This window comes from Mustela lutreola, chromosome 16 (assembly GCF_030435805.1).
Source record: "Mustela lutreola isolate mMusLut2 chromosome 16, mMusLut2.pri, whole genome shotgun sequence".
In the NCBI taxonomy this organism is placed as follows: Eukaryota; Metazoa; Chordata; class Mammalia; order Carnivora; family Mustelidae; genus Mustela; species Mustela lutreola.
Window position 1 is genome coordinate 46,252,973 of NC_081305.1, and position 18,385 is coordinate 46,271,357.

Below are 18,385 nucleotides of genomic sequence, written 5' to 3' on the forward strand. Positions count from 1 at the left end.
TCCTCCACCCCCACCCCTCCCAGCGCAGAGAAAAGAGCCGGGAAGGGGAGCCGCTTTTATTCCGTCTGAAGTTTCAAACACCCTCCCCTACCCCCTCCCCAACACATAGAAAAGAGGGAGCGGAGAAGAAGGGGGAGAACGCAGCTGGTGGAGGGGTGAGGGCAGCAAAGGTGAGGGCTGCCTTCACTAACTCCCTTCCCCTTTCATTGGCCAGATAGATGGGAGACCTGAGGCAGAGAGAGGTGAGGGGCTCCCCATCTAAAGGAGTCTGGATCTGCATGCCTAAGCGCAGGGGGCCTAATGCTCTTAAATGTGGACAAAAATAAGTTAATTCCTGGCGCAGAGTTCCTGGATGCCCGCTTTGGAGTGGGGAGAGCAGGAGATGGGGGTGTGAAGCTGGGAGTTCCCTAGCCCAAGGGTTCCCCAGCTCCTAGGAAAGGAGTGAGGCAAGACAGGGAAGCAGGAGGGGGTGGTCTCCCAACCTGCAGGAGAATGGAAAGGAGACATCACAGCACCACCTCCCCTCCATGGCCTGCTTTGGGGCCAGAATCCCTGGATGAAGGCTGTCTAAGGGGTCTGACCAGGCATCCCCTTTGGTCAGGAGGCCGCAGGCAGCGGCTACGCCTGGCGACTGGCCCAGTAGCGGTGGTAGGTGTCCTGGAAGAGATCCCGGCAGGCGATGTGGGCGCGGAGGCGGGCGCAGGCCAGGAAAGCCCCTGCCAGCTTGCGGTGCAGGGCGTAGGTCTCCTCGGGCGGTGGGCGCAGCCGGTGTCGCAGCAGCACGGGGATGAGGCCCTGCACTCGGCGGGCAGTGTCACCAGCCCCAAAGTCATAGGGGCCAGGGGTGGCGAAGGGTTCCCCCAGGATCATCACTGCCTCCACGTGGGCCTCCGAGAATGCCTGTGCATGGGGGAGAGCAAGAGGCACGCAGGGTGGAGGGACGGGCCTCCACTCAACCCAGAAGGGACAAACCCCCTGGTCTCCCTTGTCCTTTCAACTGTAAACACAAGCCCCCCACTCCCTGATGAGTCGTAAGCAGACTCCCCTCCTTCTAGAGCCCCTAGGCCTCCCCAGAGTGGCCCTTTACTTCCTCTCAGAGCCTCAGTAGACAAGCAGCCCTCTCTCTCTCTATAACAAACAGCTCCACTTCCCCACCCCCAATAGCTACCAGCAGCCCCCCACTCCCTCCCTCTAGAATAAAATGGGACCCATTTCCTTCCGGTTTCTGAGTAGCAAAGCAGCCTTCATTCCCCCCACTCCTCCCTGGAGCCCCCCAGTAGAGATAAGCAGTCCCCAACCCCTCTCTAGTGTTTCCAACCTTGGTTTCAAAGCCTGTGAGGAATCTGAGATCCCGGGATTTCTGCAGGACCCGGTCTCTGTCTCCATTGGCTGCTGCCATCACCACCTGGGGAAATGGGTGTTTGGTAGAGGTCAAAGGCCAAGGGAGTGGGGTTCAAGGAGGGCTCTGGAAAACTGGCCTGTTACTCCCTACATTCTGGTCTACTTAAGCCCTCTCCCCTAGAAGCTGCTCCCTCCTCACCTTGCCCCTGTCTGTATCTCCTCCCTTGGACCTGTTCCAGAGCCTGGCAGGGATGGAAACAGGGTAAGGGGGTGGGTCAGGGGATTTTCCCACTTGGCCTAGAATGTAGAGCCTGCCTGGAAACTACAACAGTGAAACAGCTGGAGGAAAATAAATGTCAACTGTTATTCGTGGGTCCAAACACTCAACTGGACAACTATGTGACCATGACCCAGAACTCCATCTGAGGTGGCCACTGGGCCATCTCTGTAACGGCCTGATTGATGTCTGTCTCCTGCACTGGGCTTTGCACCCCCGAGATGCCAGACTTGTAGCACGAGGCCTGGCATTCAGGTGGCCGTCGGTGAACCTGTTTGGCAAAGAAGCACGTGGAGCACCAGCCTTGGGGGTGCGTGGGGAAAGCAGGAGTTGAGCTGAGGGCGCGGACAGACAGAAGTGAGAGCCAGCCTGTCAGGGGTCCATCCCAACTCTGCCACTTGCTGGCTGAGAGATTTGGGGCAAGGCGCTCAGCCTTGGCCCTTGGCATCCTCATCTGTGGAGCTGGGACGATAGGAGGATTGTCCTCATGGAGGGGCTGTCGGGAGGCAGGAAGAGGTGTCTGTGGCGTGTGGTGGGCTGTGCCTGCATGTAGGGTCTGCCACGACCATGAGGAGCCATGACCGTGAGGAGCCACCGCTATCAGCAGATGGATGGTAAGGTCCCTACTTCACGGAACAGCAAGGCCAGGAGGGAAAACATTAACCACTTTCTCGGGAGGATGGGGAATACAGGATTCAATCTGACAGTTCCAGTCTGTCTCAGCTCCCCCTGCCCGAGCCTGTCTGGCCATCTGTCAGGCCTGTGGTCTTCGGGGACTGATGTGACAGGGCTTTTTTAAACTGGAAAAGGCTGGGGAGACCAGAGGAGAGCCAAATAGGCCTGGGGGCTGGGTTAGGGGAACACACAAGATATCCCACCCACCCAGAGAGAAAGGCCTTGGCTTTGTGCATCAAGGGATTGGAAGAGAGGGCCCAAGGTGCCTCTGTATGTGTGTGTGCACATGTATGCGCACATGTGTGTATGCACAGGTTGGGGGTAGGGACTCCCAGCTCCTCTTTCCTGTCCCTATGTCAGGGGTGGCCCCACCATCCCTGAGTCCCCAAGCCAGAGCCCTGGGCCTTGTCCTCTACTCCCTTCCCTGGGCTCCCAGTCCCCCAGTCTCAGGAAGTTTTCTAATTCTGTCCCTCCCCTGCTCAAATCCCTTCTGGGAGTTCCCCCAGCACCTGGATAAAGTACAAGGTGCCCAGCATGGCTTTTCAGACTCAAGAGTGATTTGGCTCCAGCCTCATTGCTGGCTCCTGCTCCACCCTGCACCTGCTGGCCCAGTCAGAAATGAACTTCCTTTTGGTCCTCGAGGACTGACTATTCAAAGTGTGGTTCCTATACCAGTCACTCTGGCATCAGCTGGGAGTGTGTTAGAAATGCAGCATCTTAGGCCGGACTCCAGAGCACGATCTGCACTGAACAGGCATGGGGGGCCGGTGGGTGTCTCACAGACACTGAAGTTTGAGAAGCGCTGCTCTAATGGGAATATCCCTTCTCTCCTCTTGGCCCTTATATGTTTATCAGTTTGGGATACCCTCCTTGCCTCTTCCTGATTGGTCTCCTTGTCCCTCAGGTCACAGTCCTGATGCCTCTTCCTCCAGGAAGCTCTCCCTGACCCCCTAGACTGGCCCAGGCTCCCCCTCTGGGCTCCTACCATCTCCTATGCTCCCCCATTCCAGCCCTGGCCGCTCTGGGTTCTTACTGTCTCTCCCTGTCCTGGGCTGTGAGCTCCGTGAAGGCAGAGACGGGGCTGGGTTAGTCACCGGGTTGGTATTGCCCAGAACAGGGCTTGGCACAAGGGGTTGTCAGAGAATGCTGAAACTGATGAGTAAAGGAGTAGCAGGCCCCCGTCAACTAGTCCATCTCAACAAATTAATGAGATGCCTTAGCTAGGTGGGTGGGAAGAACAGGCAGCAGATGTTCCTGAGGAGAAAGCTGCCCCTAAGGGAGCAGCCGGCCAGAGAGATATGTGAGTGTGAGGCTGAAGGCCCGGGACAGCCTGGGGTGTGGGGAGGTGGCAGGATGGCCACTGTGGGCCATCAGGGGCTAGTCAGGGTTCGGTCGGGAACACGGGCTCTGGGCCCAGGCTCCCAGAGTCTGAATCCCAGGTCTGCTGTCACCTAGGCCAAGTGATTTCACCTCTCTGAGCTCTAGTAACTTCATCTGTAAAGTGGGACTAAAAATGGTCTTAACCCGAGGCACCTGGGCAGCTCAGTCAGTTTAAGCCTCTGCCTTCAGCTCAGGTCATAATCTCAGGGTCCTGGGATTGAGCCCTGCGTCAGGCTCTCTGCTCAGTGGGGAGTCTGCATCTCCCTCTGCCCCTACCCCAACTTGTGCACCTGTCTGCGTGTGCTCTCTCTCTCAAATAATTTCTTTTAAATAAATACATTTTTTAAAGATTTTATTTATTTGGCAGAGATCACAAGTAGGCAGAGAGGCAGGCAGAGAGAGGGAAGCAGGATTCCCTCTGAGCAGAAAGCCTGATGCAGGCCTCAATCCCAGGACCCTGAGATCATGACCTAAGCCGAAGGCAGAGGCTTTAACCCACTGAGCCACCCAGGTGCCCCAAAATAAATACATTTACAAAAAAAAAAAGCCTAAAAATGGCCCTGACCCCATACAGTTACTCTGTGGTTTAAATCAGTTACCACATGGACAGCACCTCAAACAGTACCTGACATTATTTTAAGGGCTTTTTATTTATTCATTATTACTATTAATATTATATATTATTTCTTAATTCCAGATACTGTACCTCTCCTTCTCACCCTCGCCTCAGTATCGGGCTTGAGGCCCTTCAAAGACCTCAGGGTTGGGGGGACTCACCTCGATGTAATGGTCTGTGAATTCCGTCCCAAATTCCCGGCTTGCACCGAAGTCCAACAGGGTCACCTGGGACAAGGGATGGTGAGAGGGAAGCTGGGAGTCCACCACCACTCCCCACCGGCTGAGGTTAGGGGGGACCCAGGTCCATTCCCACACTGTGCCCCTCATCAGAATCCCTGCCCTGCTGACCCCCTGGATTCCTGGCCTCCCATCTCCACACTTTTTATCCACCTCCACCCCCATATGAAACTGAAGGGACCTGGCTTTGTTGATTCTATCTTTATAATAATATGTGTTAGGCATAGAAAAAAAAAAATCTAAAGAATAATAAAATATGGGGCACCTGGGTGGCTCAGTAGGTTAAGCCTGCGATCAAGCCCCACATCCAGCTCTCTGCTCATCAGGGAGCCTGCTTCCTTACCCCCTCTGCCTGCCTCTCTGCCTATTTGTAATCTCTCTGTCAAATAAATAAATAAAATCTTTAAAAAGAAAGAATAATAAAATATGTGGGGAAAAAATGTACATCCAAAATCCCAGCGGCCCACTTAAAATGTTCAATATTATCAAACCAGGTGGAGCCTCCCATGGACCCTGGCCTGATCCGACCTCCTCCGTCCTCTCTTCCAGGGTCACCACTTTCCCAGGATTATCATTACCAAACTATTATTTTCTGAAATTCCCATGTGTGCATTTCTACATTCTCTACATATGTGTGCACCTGTGAACAATAAGGAGGCATGCTACTATGTGTGTTTTAAAACTTCATATAAACAGTATTTATGATAGTTATCCTGCGGCTTATTCTTTGTGTCCAACATGGTTTTGCAACTTATCCCCGTTGCTATGTGCAGCCCTGGCCCATTCATTTTTTCTTCGCTGTGTAAGGACTTCATCATGTAAACATATCAAAGTATATTTATCTGGCCAGTGGACACTGTGGTTGTTTCTGGGTTCTGCTATTAGAAACAGTGCCCGATGGGTACATGTATGAGAGTTTTGCTAGGGCAGTGGAGTTCTATTGATCAGAACCCACAGCAAGAAATACACCTTATAGGGGTGCCTGGGTGGCTCAGCCATAAAGCTTCTGCCTTTGGCTCAAGTCATGATTCCAGGGTCCTGGGATCGAGTCCCACATCAGGCTCCCTGCTCAGCCAGAAGCCTGCTTGTCCCTCTCGCATACCCACTGTTTGTGTTTCCTCTCTCACTGTCTCTGTCAATTAAAGAAATAAAATCTTAAAAAAAAAAAAAAGAAAGAAAAAAAGAAAGAAAGAAAGAAAGACAGACACATTGTTTTTGGGCACCAGTACCCAGGCACACCCAAATATAAGGTCAAACAAAAGCATCCTGAAATAATATGGATCCCTCCCATCTGTGACATACTGTTATCTTCTATTCTATGGCTTTAAAACAAAAGATCCTGTTGAGACACAATAAATTGATGTCAGGACTCATATCACCGCCCCTCTCATTCCAAGTTACAAAAATATTTCCTTGTGGTGTGAGCCTCACAGCGACACAGGCTATCTGTGCACTTGGCAAGGAGGGGGTGGCAAGGGACTGAGGCTGGGACTCAGTGGGGCCACATCACACTCAGCAAAGGGCTCAGACTTGATCCTGAGGTGGACATGGAGCTATGAAAGGGACAGTTCAGCCAGGTTTCTGTTTTCAAAAGATCCCTCTGGGGATGGGATGCATACAGACCATGTTAGAGAGCCGTTTGGCAGTCATGCTCACTGAGTCTTTCAATCCAAACTCTTACTCCAGGCCTTTGGCTACCCTGTGTCCTCTGCTGGGAACACTCTTCCCTTTTCTTCAGGTGGCCGTTCCCTTCTCATCTTTCTGGTTTCGGCTTTTTTTTTTTTTTTTTTTTAAGATTTTATTTATTTATTTGACAGACAGATCACAAGTAGGCAGAGAGGCAGGCAGAGAGAGGGGGAAGCAAGCTCCCTGCTGAACAGAGAGCCCGATGCCGGGCTCAATTCTAGGACCTTAAGATCATGACCTGAACTGAAGGCAGAGACTCAACCCACTAAGCCACCCAGGTGCCCCTGTTTTCAACTTTAATGGCACTTCCTTCGAGAAGCCTTACTTGACCTCACCTACCCTGTGCCGGGTCAGCCATTTCCCTGGCTCCCTGCAGCCCCCTGTGCCTCCCCTGTCACTGACCACTCCAACCTGCGCTTCCCCATCATGGTACTAACTACTCAGTCATCACTGTCTGGTCACGGGTCCCTCCACAGGACTGGGAACTCTGAGAAGGTGATGATCAGGGAAGTCTTGGCATCACTGTCAAGAGGCAGTAGATGCTTGGTGTGTTAAATGAATGACGGGTGTGGTAGCGATGACTAACTGCCTTCCTAAAGCTGTTGCCGCTAGGGAACCATTGCGGAGATTCCATTTCCCAATGTTCCTTGCGCCTAGCCAGGCCGTGTGACCAGTTCTTACCAATGGAATGGTACGAGGGCGGGCAGCAGCGGAGATAATGTGTCACTGCTGGCAAAAGCAATTAGGCAGGGCGCTACCCTCTTAACCTCTCTTTCCCCCTTCACTGGAAGTAGAGCATTTCAAGGCCTAAGGGATGGTGCCATCACAGAAGGGAAGGAGCCTGGGTCCCTGAGTCACCATATGGAAGAGGGCCACTCCAGCCTGTCATGTGGGTCATAACTACTGTTGGGCTGAGCTAAAGAAATACAGGAAACTGTCTCTTAAAGCAGCTAATGTACCATGAGCCACATCATAGGGAACCAACCTGGTGGCTGGAGGCATCATAGAGGAAGTTGGCCCAGTTGGGGTCTGTCTGCATGAATCGGAACTCGAACAGCTCCCGCAGACACAGCCTCAGGAGCTGGAAGCAGATCTGCAGTGGGGAGGAGTAACAGACATGTCAGACCCGTCGGCCCCTCTAGAGCACTCTCTGGCCAGGAGGCGGACTGTGGGCCCGCCAGCCCTGCCCAGGGGCAGCACTCTCCCTACTGTCCCTCGAGCCCCTGTACCTGGTTCCGGATGTCCTGGCTCAAGCTCTGGCACTGGTCCAGGGGCACCCCTCCGGCCAGCTCCATGCCCAGCACCCGTGTTGTGCATAGCTCGTTAATCACAGCTGGTACCCGGAAGAAGGGATCATCTGCCAACAACTGCCTGGGGCAGAAGGGAGGGGAAGGGACAGGACTTCAAGCTTCAGGCCCCTGTGGCCCACCTTGAGGCCTCCTCTTCCTCCTCCTCTGAGAAGTGCTCCCAGAACAGTCTCTGTCTTGCCTTCCCTCCTCGAACCTGTCTAGCTTGAGTGATGGCCAATAGCTGGCCAGACTGACATTCATTCAGACACTTCATTCACTCATTCATCAGATTATCTCCATAGTGCTACTCTGCGCCTACCCCTAAGCTGGCTACTGTCGGAGCCCCAGTTACCATTTCCCTACTGGGAACACTTCTATGACTTCTGGTTGCTCCAGTATAGAGCTCAATGTATTAAGCTTGATGAACGTAATTTTTTTTTTAAGACTTTATTTATTTGACAGACAGAGATCACAAGTAGGTAGAGAGACAGGCAGAGAGAGGAGAGGAGGAAACAGGCTCCCTGCTAAGCAGAGATCCCGATGCGGGGCTCAATCCCAGGACCCTGGGATTATGACCTGAGCCAAAGGCAGAGGCCTTAACCCACTGAGCCACCAAGACGCCCCTGACCATTACTTTTTCATCAATTTATTAATTAACCAACCCAAAAAAAATTGCTGATATACCAATCTCCAAGTCCATAGTGATATTCATTGGCCACTCCTTGGAGGCATTACTTTGAATACTGGTTAATACTAACTTCTTCTTGGGACACCTGGGTGTCTCAGTTGGCTAAGTGTCTGCCTTCAACTCAGGTCATGATCCCAGGGTCCCGAGATCAGGTCCTGCATCAGGCTCCCAGGGAGCCTGCTCAGGGAGCCTGCTTCTCCCTCTACCTGCTGCTCCCCCTGCTTGTGCGTGCGCTCGCGCACACTCTCTCTCTCTCTGATAAATAAATAAATAAATAGATAGATAGATAGATAAATAAATAAATAAATAAAATCTTGAAAAAAGAAAAATACTGCGGCGCCTGGGTGGGTCAGTGGGTTAAGTGTCTGCCTTTGGCTCAGGTCATGATCCCAGGGTCCTGGGATCGTGCCCCGCATCAGGCTCTCTACTCAGCAGGGAGCCTGGTTGCCCCTCTCTCTCTGCCTGCCTCTCTGCCTACTTGTGATCCCTGTCTGTCAAATAAATTAAAAAGAAAAAAATACTGACTCCTTCTTGGTGTCTGTCCCTGAATGGGACAATGCGGGGTGACAGAGCAGTGAATGAGTTCTGGGCCTGCCCTCCAGACACCAGAGACCGCACTCTAACAAAAACACACACAGACCAATAATAGACTGAGTTCAGTGTAAGATTTGGGAGGCAAAGAATATGAGCAAGATCCATGGCTGAGATCTATGGGATGATTGGGGCTGGGGGCAGGGGGGTGGGGAGGGCCAGGGGAATGATCCAGGATTTATTCTAAGGGCACTGGGAAATCCTGGAGGGAACGGGGCTACCAGATCCCCCAAAGGACTGCCCTGGCCCAGCCCACTTCATCCTCTTCTCTTCATCGTCCGTCGGTCCCATTTAGGGGCTTGTATTTTTGTCCTTGTTTGTAAAATCTCTGATGCTCATCCTGGGCCAGGCCCTGAGCCAAGCATTTAATTAACACAATCCCCTTCCCTCCCTCACTCTCCTATGAGGATGCTGCTCTCCTGAGGGTGCAGATTCAGGCCACCCAGCCAGTTAAGGGCTGACCTGGGACTGGATCCCACTTCTGGGTCCAGGGCCCATTCCGGGAATCACCGCCCTCTGCTGTCCCTTCTCTCGCTCTGTATCTACAGACCTTGGCTCAGGGCACCCACGGGCCATGCAGCAGAGGACCTCCTGGAGTGTAATTAACTGCTGGACACCACAAAGCTTTGAAGATACAACCACTTTGTTCCCCTGTAATGAAGTTCATTCATTTTCGCTGCTATATGACATTCCGCTGGTGAGCGGACCGTCGTTTATTATATACCTTGCTGAATTCAATAGATTTGAGTTGGGTCTAGTTTGGGGCGACTGCTGCTCGGAGCGTTCTGGAAAAGGCTGATGGTGTATACCAGCCTAAGTGTCCCTACAACATCTGTTTAGCAAGGAGGGCGTTTACAGGGTTGCATATGGATGCTGGGCCTTAGTGAGGCCAGACTGTTCTCCAGTCTGGTTTGCTGATGGCAAAACCTCCTCCTTCCCACAGCAGATAAGAGATGACCTGGAGCCCCGTTCTCTCCCACCGGTGACACTGTCGGACTGTTAATGCTTTGTCCGTCCATCGGTGTGAGGGTATCTCATGCCTGCTGACAAATCCATCTCCCCCACCAGACTATAGTGGTCATGCATCCCATTTGAAAGATGAGAAAACTGACAAGAGAGAGAAAGTGACGTGCCCAAGCTCACAGAGGACACAGGGGATAAATCAAGTCAGAAGTGAATGGAGGGAGGAGGGATGAGCAAATGAAGAGACACAGGAGTTTGCTGGCTCTACCCCAGGCCTCCAGCTGCCAGTGGCTATGGAAGGATCCACTTCCCACTCATCCCGGGAGGGGAGCTAGGGGTTCTGGGTGGCCCTCAGGGTGCTCAGCTCACCTGAAGCTCTGGGCACAAGCCGCTTCACGACGGTAGTCACACTCCCAAGCCAGTTCCTGCTGCAAGGCCCGCAGACTCTGCTCAGCGAACAGGCCTGAGGGGACAGCCATGTCGGGCAGGGAAGGCCATAGCCTGTCCCCATCATGACAGCCTCCCCCCTGGGCTTTCCATTCAGGGATGTCTTCTCTTGCCAGTCATGTCTCTCGCTGTCTGCCATCATCCCTCACACCTCCCCCAGGCCTTTTACCACATCATCTACCCACCCTCACTCACCTCCACTCCATCCCTCACACAGCTGCGGCCTCTCCTGCAGTCTCCCCCCTGGGGTCTCTTTCTCGGGCACTCGTGCCAGGCCCCAGGCATCTCTTTCACAGTCCCACATGCCACTGACCCTGTCTCTTTTTCATCATTTCTCATACTGTTCTCAGGGCCTCAAAATCTTACTTCCATGGAGGTCCCCTTCCTCCCCAATACACACACACAAGGTCCCGCTTACATGCCCTTCCTGCTTCTGTGGCTCTTTTCCAGATCTCCAGGCCCTCTCTGGATGCCCTGTGTGTCTGTTTCTGACACATTTCAGTGTGGGCTTCTGTCTCTGGGTCAGTCAGAATGTCTGTTTGTCTTTTTCTCATACGTTCAGACTGTCTGGGCTCTCCTTGCCTGGGTGTCCCTTCTTTCTGTCTCACACTCATGGACTTGCACATTCACCAGCGCTCACACCTAAGAGCACACCCTGCCTCCAGCTGGCCTCTCCCCACCCCATCAGCCCCACTTTCTCCCTGCAGGGGGTCCCTCCCGCAGTCAGGGGTGTAGTGGCCCCTCACCCTCGGGCAGGGCCACACTCATCTTGAGCACCGCCAGCAGGTTCTGGACATCACTCTGGATGCTCTGGGCCACGCCTGGGTACTGTGAGCAGGGAGGGAAGGAGGGCAGGAGTCATGCCTCTGGGACCCCAGGGTGCCCTCTCCCACCCCTGCCGCTCCCCCCCTCCCCCGCTCACCTGGATCTTCACGGCCACCTCCGTCCCATCCCTCAGTGTGCCCTGGTGCACCTGCCCAATCGAAGCTGCAGCAAAGGGCACCTCCTCTAAAGAGGCTACCTTGGCCTGCCAGTCCTTGCCAAGCTCCTCTTCGAGAACTTTCTGTAGACAGTGGTCGAAACAATCATCGTTGCAGTTAAGGACAGGGAGATTTATGGGCTGGAACCTGTCCACAGTGGCTCTGGGAGGGGCAGTCATGACCCAGGGCCACAGGGCCAGTGAGCAGAGAGATCAGAAGGCAGGCAGGCAGCTCGATCAGGATTCTGCACCCTCACCCAGTCACTAGAACAGTTCGTGTCTTGGGCACTTACTTGGGGCTGGGCACTGTGCCAACCTACTCACAGACACAATCGCTTTTAATTAAGAAAACTAGTACTGGGGTGCCTGGGTGGCTCAGTCAGTGAAGTGTCTGACTCTTAATTTCGGCTCAAGTTACAATCTCAGGCTATGAGATCGAGCCCCGCATCAGGCTCTGCGCTCAGTGCAGAGTCCGCTTGAGGTTGTCTCTCCTCCGCCCCTCCCCCACTGGCCCCACTCGCATGTGTGCTCTCTCTTAAGTAAATAAATCTTTTAAAATAACTAGTAATAGAGGCGCCCGGGTGGCTCAGTTGTTAAGTGGCTCCTTTCAGCTCAGGTCATGATCCCAGGGTCCTGGGATTAAGTCCCACATCGGGCTCCCCGCTTGGCGGGCAGCCTGCTTCTCCCTCTCCTGCTCCCCCTGCTTGTGTTCCCTCTCTTGCTGTCTCTCTCTCTGTCAAATAAATAAATAAAATCTTAAAAAAATAAAACAAACTAGTACTAATAACAGTCAGAACTTGCTTTCACTTGTGGTGTGTCAGGGTCCCTTTCCCAGTGCTTTACAAACACTCACTTATATAACCCTACAATGCAGGGGTTCCTATCACTATGGCCAGTTACAGATGAGGTAACTGAGGCACAGAGAGGTGAGGCCACATGTCTGAGATTATGCAGGCAGGACCGGGCAGAGCCAGGATTTGAATGCACAAAGTCCAGGCCCCTAACCACTGCACCCCCTGCCTCTTTGGCAACTGTGATGAAGCCCTGAGCCTGCCCAGGACTGCATGAAGTACTCCACGTCATTCTCTCATGTCATCAACTCAATAGCTCTCTGAGATGTGTGCTTTAGTGATGCCCATTTTACAGCTGGGGAAACTGAGGCTTCAGCAAGGAAGCCAGGGCAGGCTTCCCTGATGGGGCACTCACCAGCATCTGCCAGCGGGGCATGAAGTCGGCGCTCTGGCGGACGCGCTCGAAGATGCGTTGCAGCTGAGGACTGATGAAGCTGTTATCTGGGAAGATGGGGGTGTGGAATGAGGGAAGCGGTGAGGGAGGAGGCAGGGAGGGGCCCCTGTGGGGGGTATCTGAAGTCAGAACTTGCAGGTGGGTGGGAGTGCTGAAGGAGTGAGGTCAAGAGTCAGGGGTTGAGGGTCATGGCGTACCCTGGATGCTGAGCATTTGGCCGACCTTGAGGGCGGCCCCCCGCACTGTACACAAGGTCTGCACAATCCGCTCGGCATTGGCCTCTGACAGGAAAGGGCTGGAGCCTGGCCGGGAGCTGCTCTCTGGGGTGGAGAGAATAATCACTGGTATTACACCCACAGAAGAAGTCATTATAGCATCACTGCATAACCCCCAGGATGGCTAAAATGAAACCGACAATACCAAGTGTTGACAAGGATGTGGAGCAGCCTAAACACCCATAAAGCTGATGAGCGTCGTGGCTCAAATCCTTTGGGAAGTTTCCAGTACAGCACATGCCTAAAGCCAATGTCACTTCTCTCCTAGGTATGTACCTAGGAAAAGGCAGATGTGTGTCCACTGACAGTTATCCCAAGATGGTTCACAGCAGCACTATTCATAATGGTCCCTAGCTGGAAATAACCTAATGACTGTCAACAGAATGAACAAAGGCATGCTGGGAGAGTCACAGAGTGTCTCCTACAGCACTGAATATACGACCTCCCTCTAACCACAGCAATACAGAGGCATCCCTCCGACAGAATGTTGAGCAAATGCAGCCAGATAAGTATGAGGACATGCTCTCTGATTACACTGGTATAAAGAGCAAAACCAGTCAAAATTAATCTTGGGGGTCAGAAGTCCAGAGAGTGGTTTCCCTTGGTGGGGATGAGTAGCCAAGACAAGACAGATAGGAGCTTCTGGAGGAGACAGTGATTCTCAAAGTGTGGTTCTGGGAACCCTGAGAGTCCCCAAGACCCTTCAGGAGGCTCTGTGAGATCAAAACTATTTTCATAATCATATGAATGTTATTTGCCTGTTTTTACTCTCATTCTTCCATAAAGGCTCAGTGTAGTTTTCCCAGAAACTCCATGACCTGGGATGATGCCATTGCTCTGATGACTGATGGAATGCATGTGTGTGTGTATTCATGCATTCAAAAAATATCTTTTCTCCTGAAACTAATATTACACTATATGTTAACTAATTAGAATTTAAACAAAACTTGAAACAGAAAAAAATTGTTTTAACCTCTAATGCACTAAATATCCATAAATATAACCCCAAAATATATACAACCAGGTTCTTTGGGGTCCTCATTCTATTTTTTATGGCCATGTAATTCACAAACCAGATAACTCACCAATTTAAGGCATATAGTTCAATGGCTTCTAGGACATTCAGAGCTGTACAACTATCACCACAAGCAATTTTGGAACATTTTCCAGCCCCAAAAGAAACCCCGTATCTATTACCAGTCACCCCCCCATTTCTCCCAACCACCTGCTCCAGCATCCCCAGGAACCATTAATCTGAACTCTCTATGAATATACTTGTTCTGGACATTTCCTATGAATGGAATCATACGGTATGTGTCCCATTGTGTCTGGCTTCTTTCACTTAGGATAGTTTTCGAAATTCATCCACATTGTAGCAGCGATCAGCACTTCATTCCCTTTTCTTTCTTTCTTTCTTTCTTTTTTTTTTTTTTTTAAGATTTTTACTTATTTATTTGACAGACAGAGATCACAAGTAGGCAGAGAGGCAGGCAGAGAGAGAGGAGGAAGCAGGCTCCCTGCTGAGCACAGAGCCTGATGTGGGGCTCGATCCCAGGACTCTGGGATCATGACCTGAACTGAAGGCAGAGGTTTTAACCCACTGAGCCACCCAGGCGCCCCGATTCATTCCCTTTTCTAGCTGAACAGTATCCCCCCTGTGTGACTATTAGATATTTTGTTCATTTATTTCTACGCTGTAAGGGTGTGCAGGGATCCTATGGCCAAGTTTGCCAACTGCTGTCTCAGGGTTTCCTGATCTGGGCACACAGATGTATCCATTTGGTGAAAATGAACCGAGCTATATGCTTAGGAGATGTGCCTGGCTCTACATGCAGATTATAGGATTATTCAATAAAGCATTTATTAAGCTTTTATTTATTTGATAAAAAAATTACTGAGCTCTTTATCTAGCTAGGGCTCACTCTGTGTAAAGCAGAATTCCAAGTGTCTCTGTGGCTTCCCTGGCTGAATCCCCACAAGGAGCCCAAAAGTAAGAACTACCAATGCCTCAGTTTTCAAGGTGAGGAAGCAAGACATTCAGAGAGGTACAGAGCCTGGCTGGGGGTCACACAGCACAGAGATGGCAGGGCAGGGGACAGACTCAGTTTGGGCTTACCTCAAGCCTAATCCTCCACTTCTACCCACCTTTTTATTTTGGGGAGAAAAAAAAATCCAAATGAACAGAAAAGTCACATGCCCAGTATCATGGACACCCGCGTATCCAGCTCAAACTTTTTTTTTCCCCCCAATTCAAACTGTTGACCTTCAGCCTCACCTGCATAATTTATCTGTGTGTATGTGCCCAAACACTTGCCCTTATTTTTCATGGGCCCACTTCATGCAGTTGCATACAAACTGTGCTAAAAATAAGGATATTCCCCTATTCAATCACAGTGCCATCACTGTGCCTATAAAAATGAACACGAATTCTCTCCTATCTGCTCTTCAGTCCAAATTCAGATGTTCCTGGGGGACAAAGGAACTCCCCAAAAGTCTTTGATAGTCATTTTTTCTCAGGCTGCCATTCTATCACGGGTCACACATTCCATTTGTCAGTTCCTATGGCCTTAGTCTCTTTTTCATCCAAAACATCCAACCCCATTTTTGCTTCTAGACGTGAGCTTGTTGGGAAATCTTAGCCACCAGTGCTAATCTCTACTCGTGTCTTTCCGTTTCTGTTGTCCACAGACACTGCCCACCCCCAGACACTCCTATTCTCAGCTTTCCTCTCCTGCTCTGAGTTTTAGGAACTCGACTCCCAATTCTTTTTCTTACACAACAGGCTTCTGCTCCTCATGACCCTGACGGCAGCTTCATGATGACCCTGAGACGGGGGTACATGATCATCCATTTTCCAGATGAGAAAACGGGGCTTGGAAAGGTGAAGCCACTCAGCCCAGGTCACGTAGCAAAGCCAGAATCTGAACCCAAGCAGTGTGGTTCACTCACTCACCTGATGGTAGACGTCCTCCCAGCAGAGACTTCTTGGCCACCTCTGCCAGTGCTCCTAGTCCCAAGCCCACAGCCAGTCCTGGGGAATGAGACAGGAGTCTGGGTGCCTGCCTGCCCCCGGGCCTTGTTACCTGACCCCCGACTGCTCTCAGCCTCTCCCTAAGCAACCTGTCTCCCAGCTCTTTGCTGGCAACTCTCTGGTTCTCTCTTGTCCCCAACTCAGTCTCTTACTTACTCTCTCCCTGCCCAGAGTTCCCTTCGAGGTGCGGCTACCTCTTTCTGCATCACTCTGTCCATGTCTGTCTCCTGGGTCAGCAGTTCTCACCCCTGGCTGCACATCTGAGTCATGTGAGGAGCTACAAGGCCCACCCAGGTACAATAGGAAGTTGAGGTTCTATGGTCTGAAATGAGCCTTAGAATTTATATATATATATAAATATTTTTTTAAGCATCCTGGATGATTCTACCATGCAGTTAAGGGTAAGAAAGCCCCGAAATGATCTCCCTGGGTCTCTGTCTTCCTATGACTCCCATTTCTCTGTTCACACTTTTCTTCATGCTCACCTCTCCTTGCCTAAGTTGGGTTTTCTCCGTCTCTCTGCCTCCCTCCACCTGGCATACCAGTTCAGCCTTCCTCTCTCTGTCCTTTTGATGTTATCTCTCTGGCTTTGATTTCCTCTTCCTCCTCTGTCTCTTTGTCAATAAGACATCTTGAGTCTCTGCCTCTTTCACTGTCACCATCTCTGCAAATCATCATAGCAGCATTTTCTGGGTGCTTGCTACACACCAGGAACCATCCCTGGTGCCTTAGACACATAAACTCATTTTATCCTTACAGAAGGAAACCGAGGCTTAGAGAAGTTAAGTAACTTGTCCAGAGTCACAAAGCAAGAGTATGGCAGAATCACCCCTGGAACTCTGGGCAGCCTGATATCAAAGCTCTGACCACTGCATTTAACTTCCTCTTTATACTGTGAATCAGTATCATTAAAATTTGAACCATAATCCACACTAAAGAAAACATATGCATTATAACAGTACATATACATATATTTCATGAAATAAGAACTTCCTTTCTTTTTTTTTTTTTTAAGATTTTATGTATTTCTTTGAGAGAGACAGAGCACAAGCAGACGGAGGGGTAGAGGAAGACAGAGAAGCAGCCTCCCAGCAGAGCCTGGGGCTCCATCAGAGGACCCTGGGATCATGACCTGAGCCAAAGTCAGATGCTTAACACCCTGGCCACCCAGGCACCCCATTCTATTCTTTTTTAATGCTGGTTGCAACCCCCTGAATTATTTCATGCAGACTGTGACCTGAAGTTTGAAAACTCCTGCTGCATAACCTGGCGTCAAGTCACTTCGCTTCCCTTTGCCTCTTCTATACGGTGTTTCCTCGTCTATATGGTGGAAATTAACACGCACCAAATTCAGGACAGAAAGATCGAGTGTACATGAGGCCTTGCACATTCCATGTGCCCAATAAATGTTACCTTCCTCTCTCTTTCTCTTGGCTTTGCAGGCCTTTGCCTTCCTTCTCTTTCCATCTCTCACTCCTCTCCCTGTCTCTGATTCACCCTCTCCACCTTGTTTCGTTCTATAAACATGGCCTCCTCTGATCTAGGTTACAATCTCCCACAGTCACACCTACCCCCAAAGTTGGCCAAGCGGCTGACGCGGGAAGCAGGCACCTTGCGTTCTCGAGAGCGGTCGCTCAGCTGGGAAATGGGGAGAAGGTCTGAGGGTGGGAAGGTGAGCACAGCACCCAGGGAGTCCAACCAACCTGCCACCATACCCTTCCCCAAGCTTGGGAGGCCAGCTGCCTTCAGGGGGTGCTGCTGAATGGGTGGGAGACAATGATACCTGGGGCCGGGGTGTCTTCCTGATCCGGGCCTCCCGTATCCTGCGAATGTCCTCCTCACCCAGGCCTCTGCTAAGCCCATCCTTATGAAACATTTGGGGCCGAGAACCCCCACATGGCCCCTGCAAGAAAAGTGGATATTGGTAAGGAGTGGAGTACATGGTATCTGCGTGGCCCTTTTGGAGCCCCCCCCCCTCGTCATTTTACACCCTAAAACCTCCCCCAGCCTCTCCCCCTTGGAGACACCTCTCCAGGCTCTTACCCACCAGTGGGGCCCAGGCCCCAGGGCCCCACAAGGCAAACCGACAGTCCGTCCCAGCTGTCCACAGGTCCCCCGCAGTAAGCCCCCCACCTCCAGCCACATCGCCTGGGGGAGAAGGGAGGGATTACTCGGGTAGGGGGTGGCATTGACCTCCCCGCTTTGCCCTCGTCTTTGCTAAGGCCTCACATTTCTCTGTGTCCACCCTAAGATTCCCACCCACTAAAGACTTCCTTTCCTGTTTAATAGTTCCCCCAGTTTCTCCTGGTTCCCTCTCTGGTTGCTAGGAATCCATAGCTCTTTCTGCGCACCTCCCAAAACCCATTTTCGCCCTGTCCCACTCCCCGCCGTTGCTAGGGTCCTCCCCCGTTGCTAGACACCCACAGATTCTCCAGGGCTACCTCTCCACTCCTCTGAGCCCCCCTAGTTGCTAGGCACTGCCTTCCTTTTTGTTGCTAGGCACCCACAATTCCTACCCCCTACACCCCAGCCGCCCATTACTGGGCACCTCCCCCCGTTGCTAAGCACCCACTGTTCCCTGGATCCGGGTCCGCTACTAGTGGGAGCCTCTCGCGCTTCCGGGAGTCTCTGCACACCTGCCCCCTCCGCTGAGCTAGCCAATG

General features: G+C 51.7%; 1 protein-coding gene across 3 annotated transcripts; it reads right to left on the reverse strand.

Annotated features, from left to right (window-relative positions):
• Positions 1-41: 41 nt before the first annotated feature.
• On the reverse strand, positions 42-18,385 carry COQ8B (coenzyme Q8B). Of its 3 annotated transcripts, none has more exons than XM_059153208.1 (15): positions 18,295-18,385; positions 17,766-17,870; positions 17,506-17,625; positions 17,294-17,360; positions 15,645-15,722; positions 12,614-12,736; positions 12,378-12,463; positions 11,115-11,255; positions 10,939-11,020; positions 10,115-10,208; positions 7,444-7,585; positions 7,200-7,307; positions 4,451-4,516; positions 1,319-1,405; positions 42-900 (listed from the first exon to the last, which is right to left on the reverse strand). In XM_059153208.1, the coding sequence occupies exons 2-15, from the start codon at positions 17,865-17,867 to the stop codon at positions 619-621; spliced, it is 1,578 nt and encodes a 525-aa protein (XP_059009191.1). In that variant the 5' UTR covers positions 17,868-17,870; positions 18,295-18,385; the 3' UTR covers positions 42-618. The 3 variants fall into 3 exon arrangements, with proteins under 3 accessions (XP_059009191.1, XP_059009192.1, XP_059009193.1); XM_059153209.1 differs by having other exon boundaries at positions 18,291-18,372; XM_059153210.1 differs by lacking the exon at positions 18,295-18,385 and adding an exon at positions 18,164-18,182.

Excerpts from the sequence above, each read along its gene's own strand:
- COQ8B (XM_059153208.1), bottom strand. The coding sequence starts at position 17,867 with ATGTGGCTGGAGGTGGGGGGCTTACTGCGGGGGACCTGTGGACAGCTG. Across the intron at positions 17,626-17,765 it reads GGCCTGGGCCCCACTGGTGG|GGGCCATGTGGGGGTTCTCG; the intron begins GTAAGAGCCTGG and ends CTTTTCTTGCAG. Across the intron at positions 11,256-12,377 it reads TGCCCCGCTGGCAGATGCTG|AAAGTTCTCGAAGAGGAGCT; the intron begins GTGAGTGCCCCA and ends CACTGTCTACAG.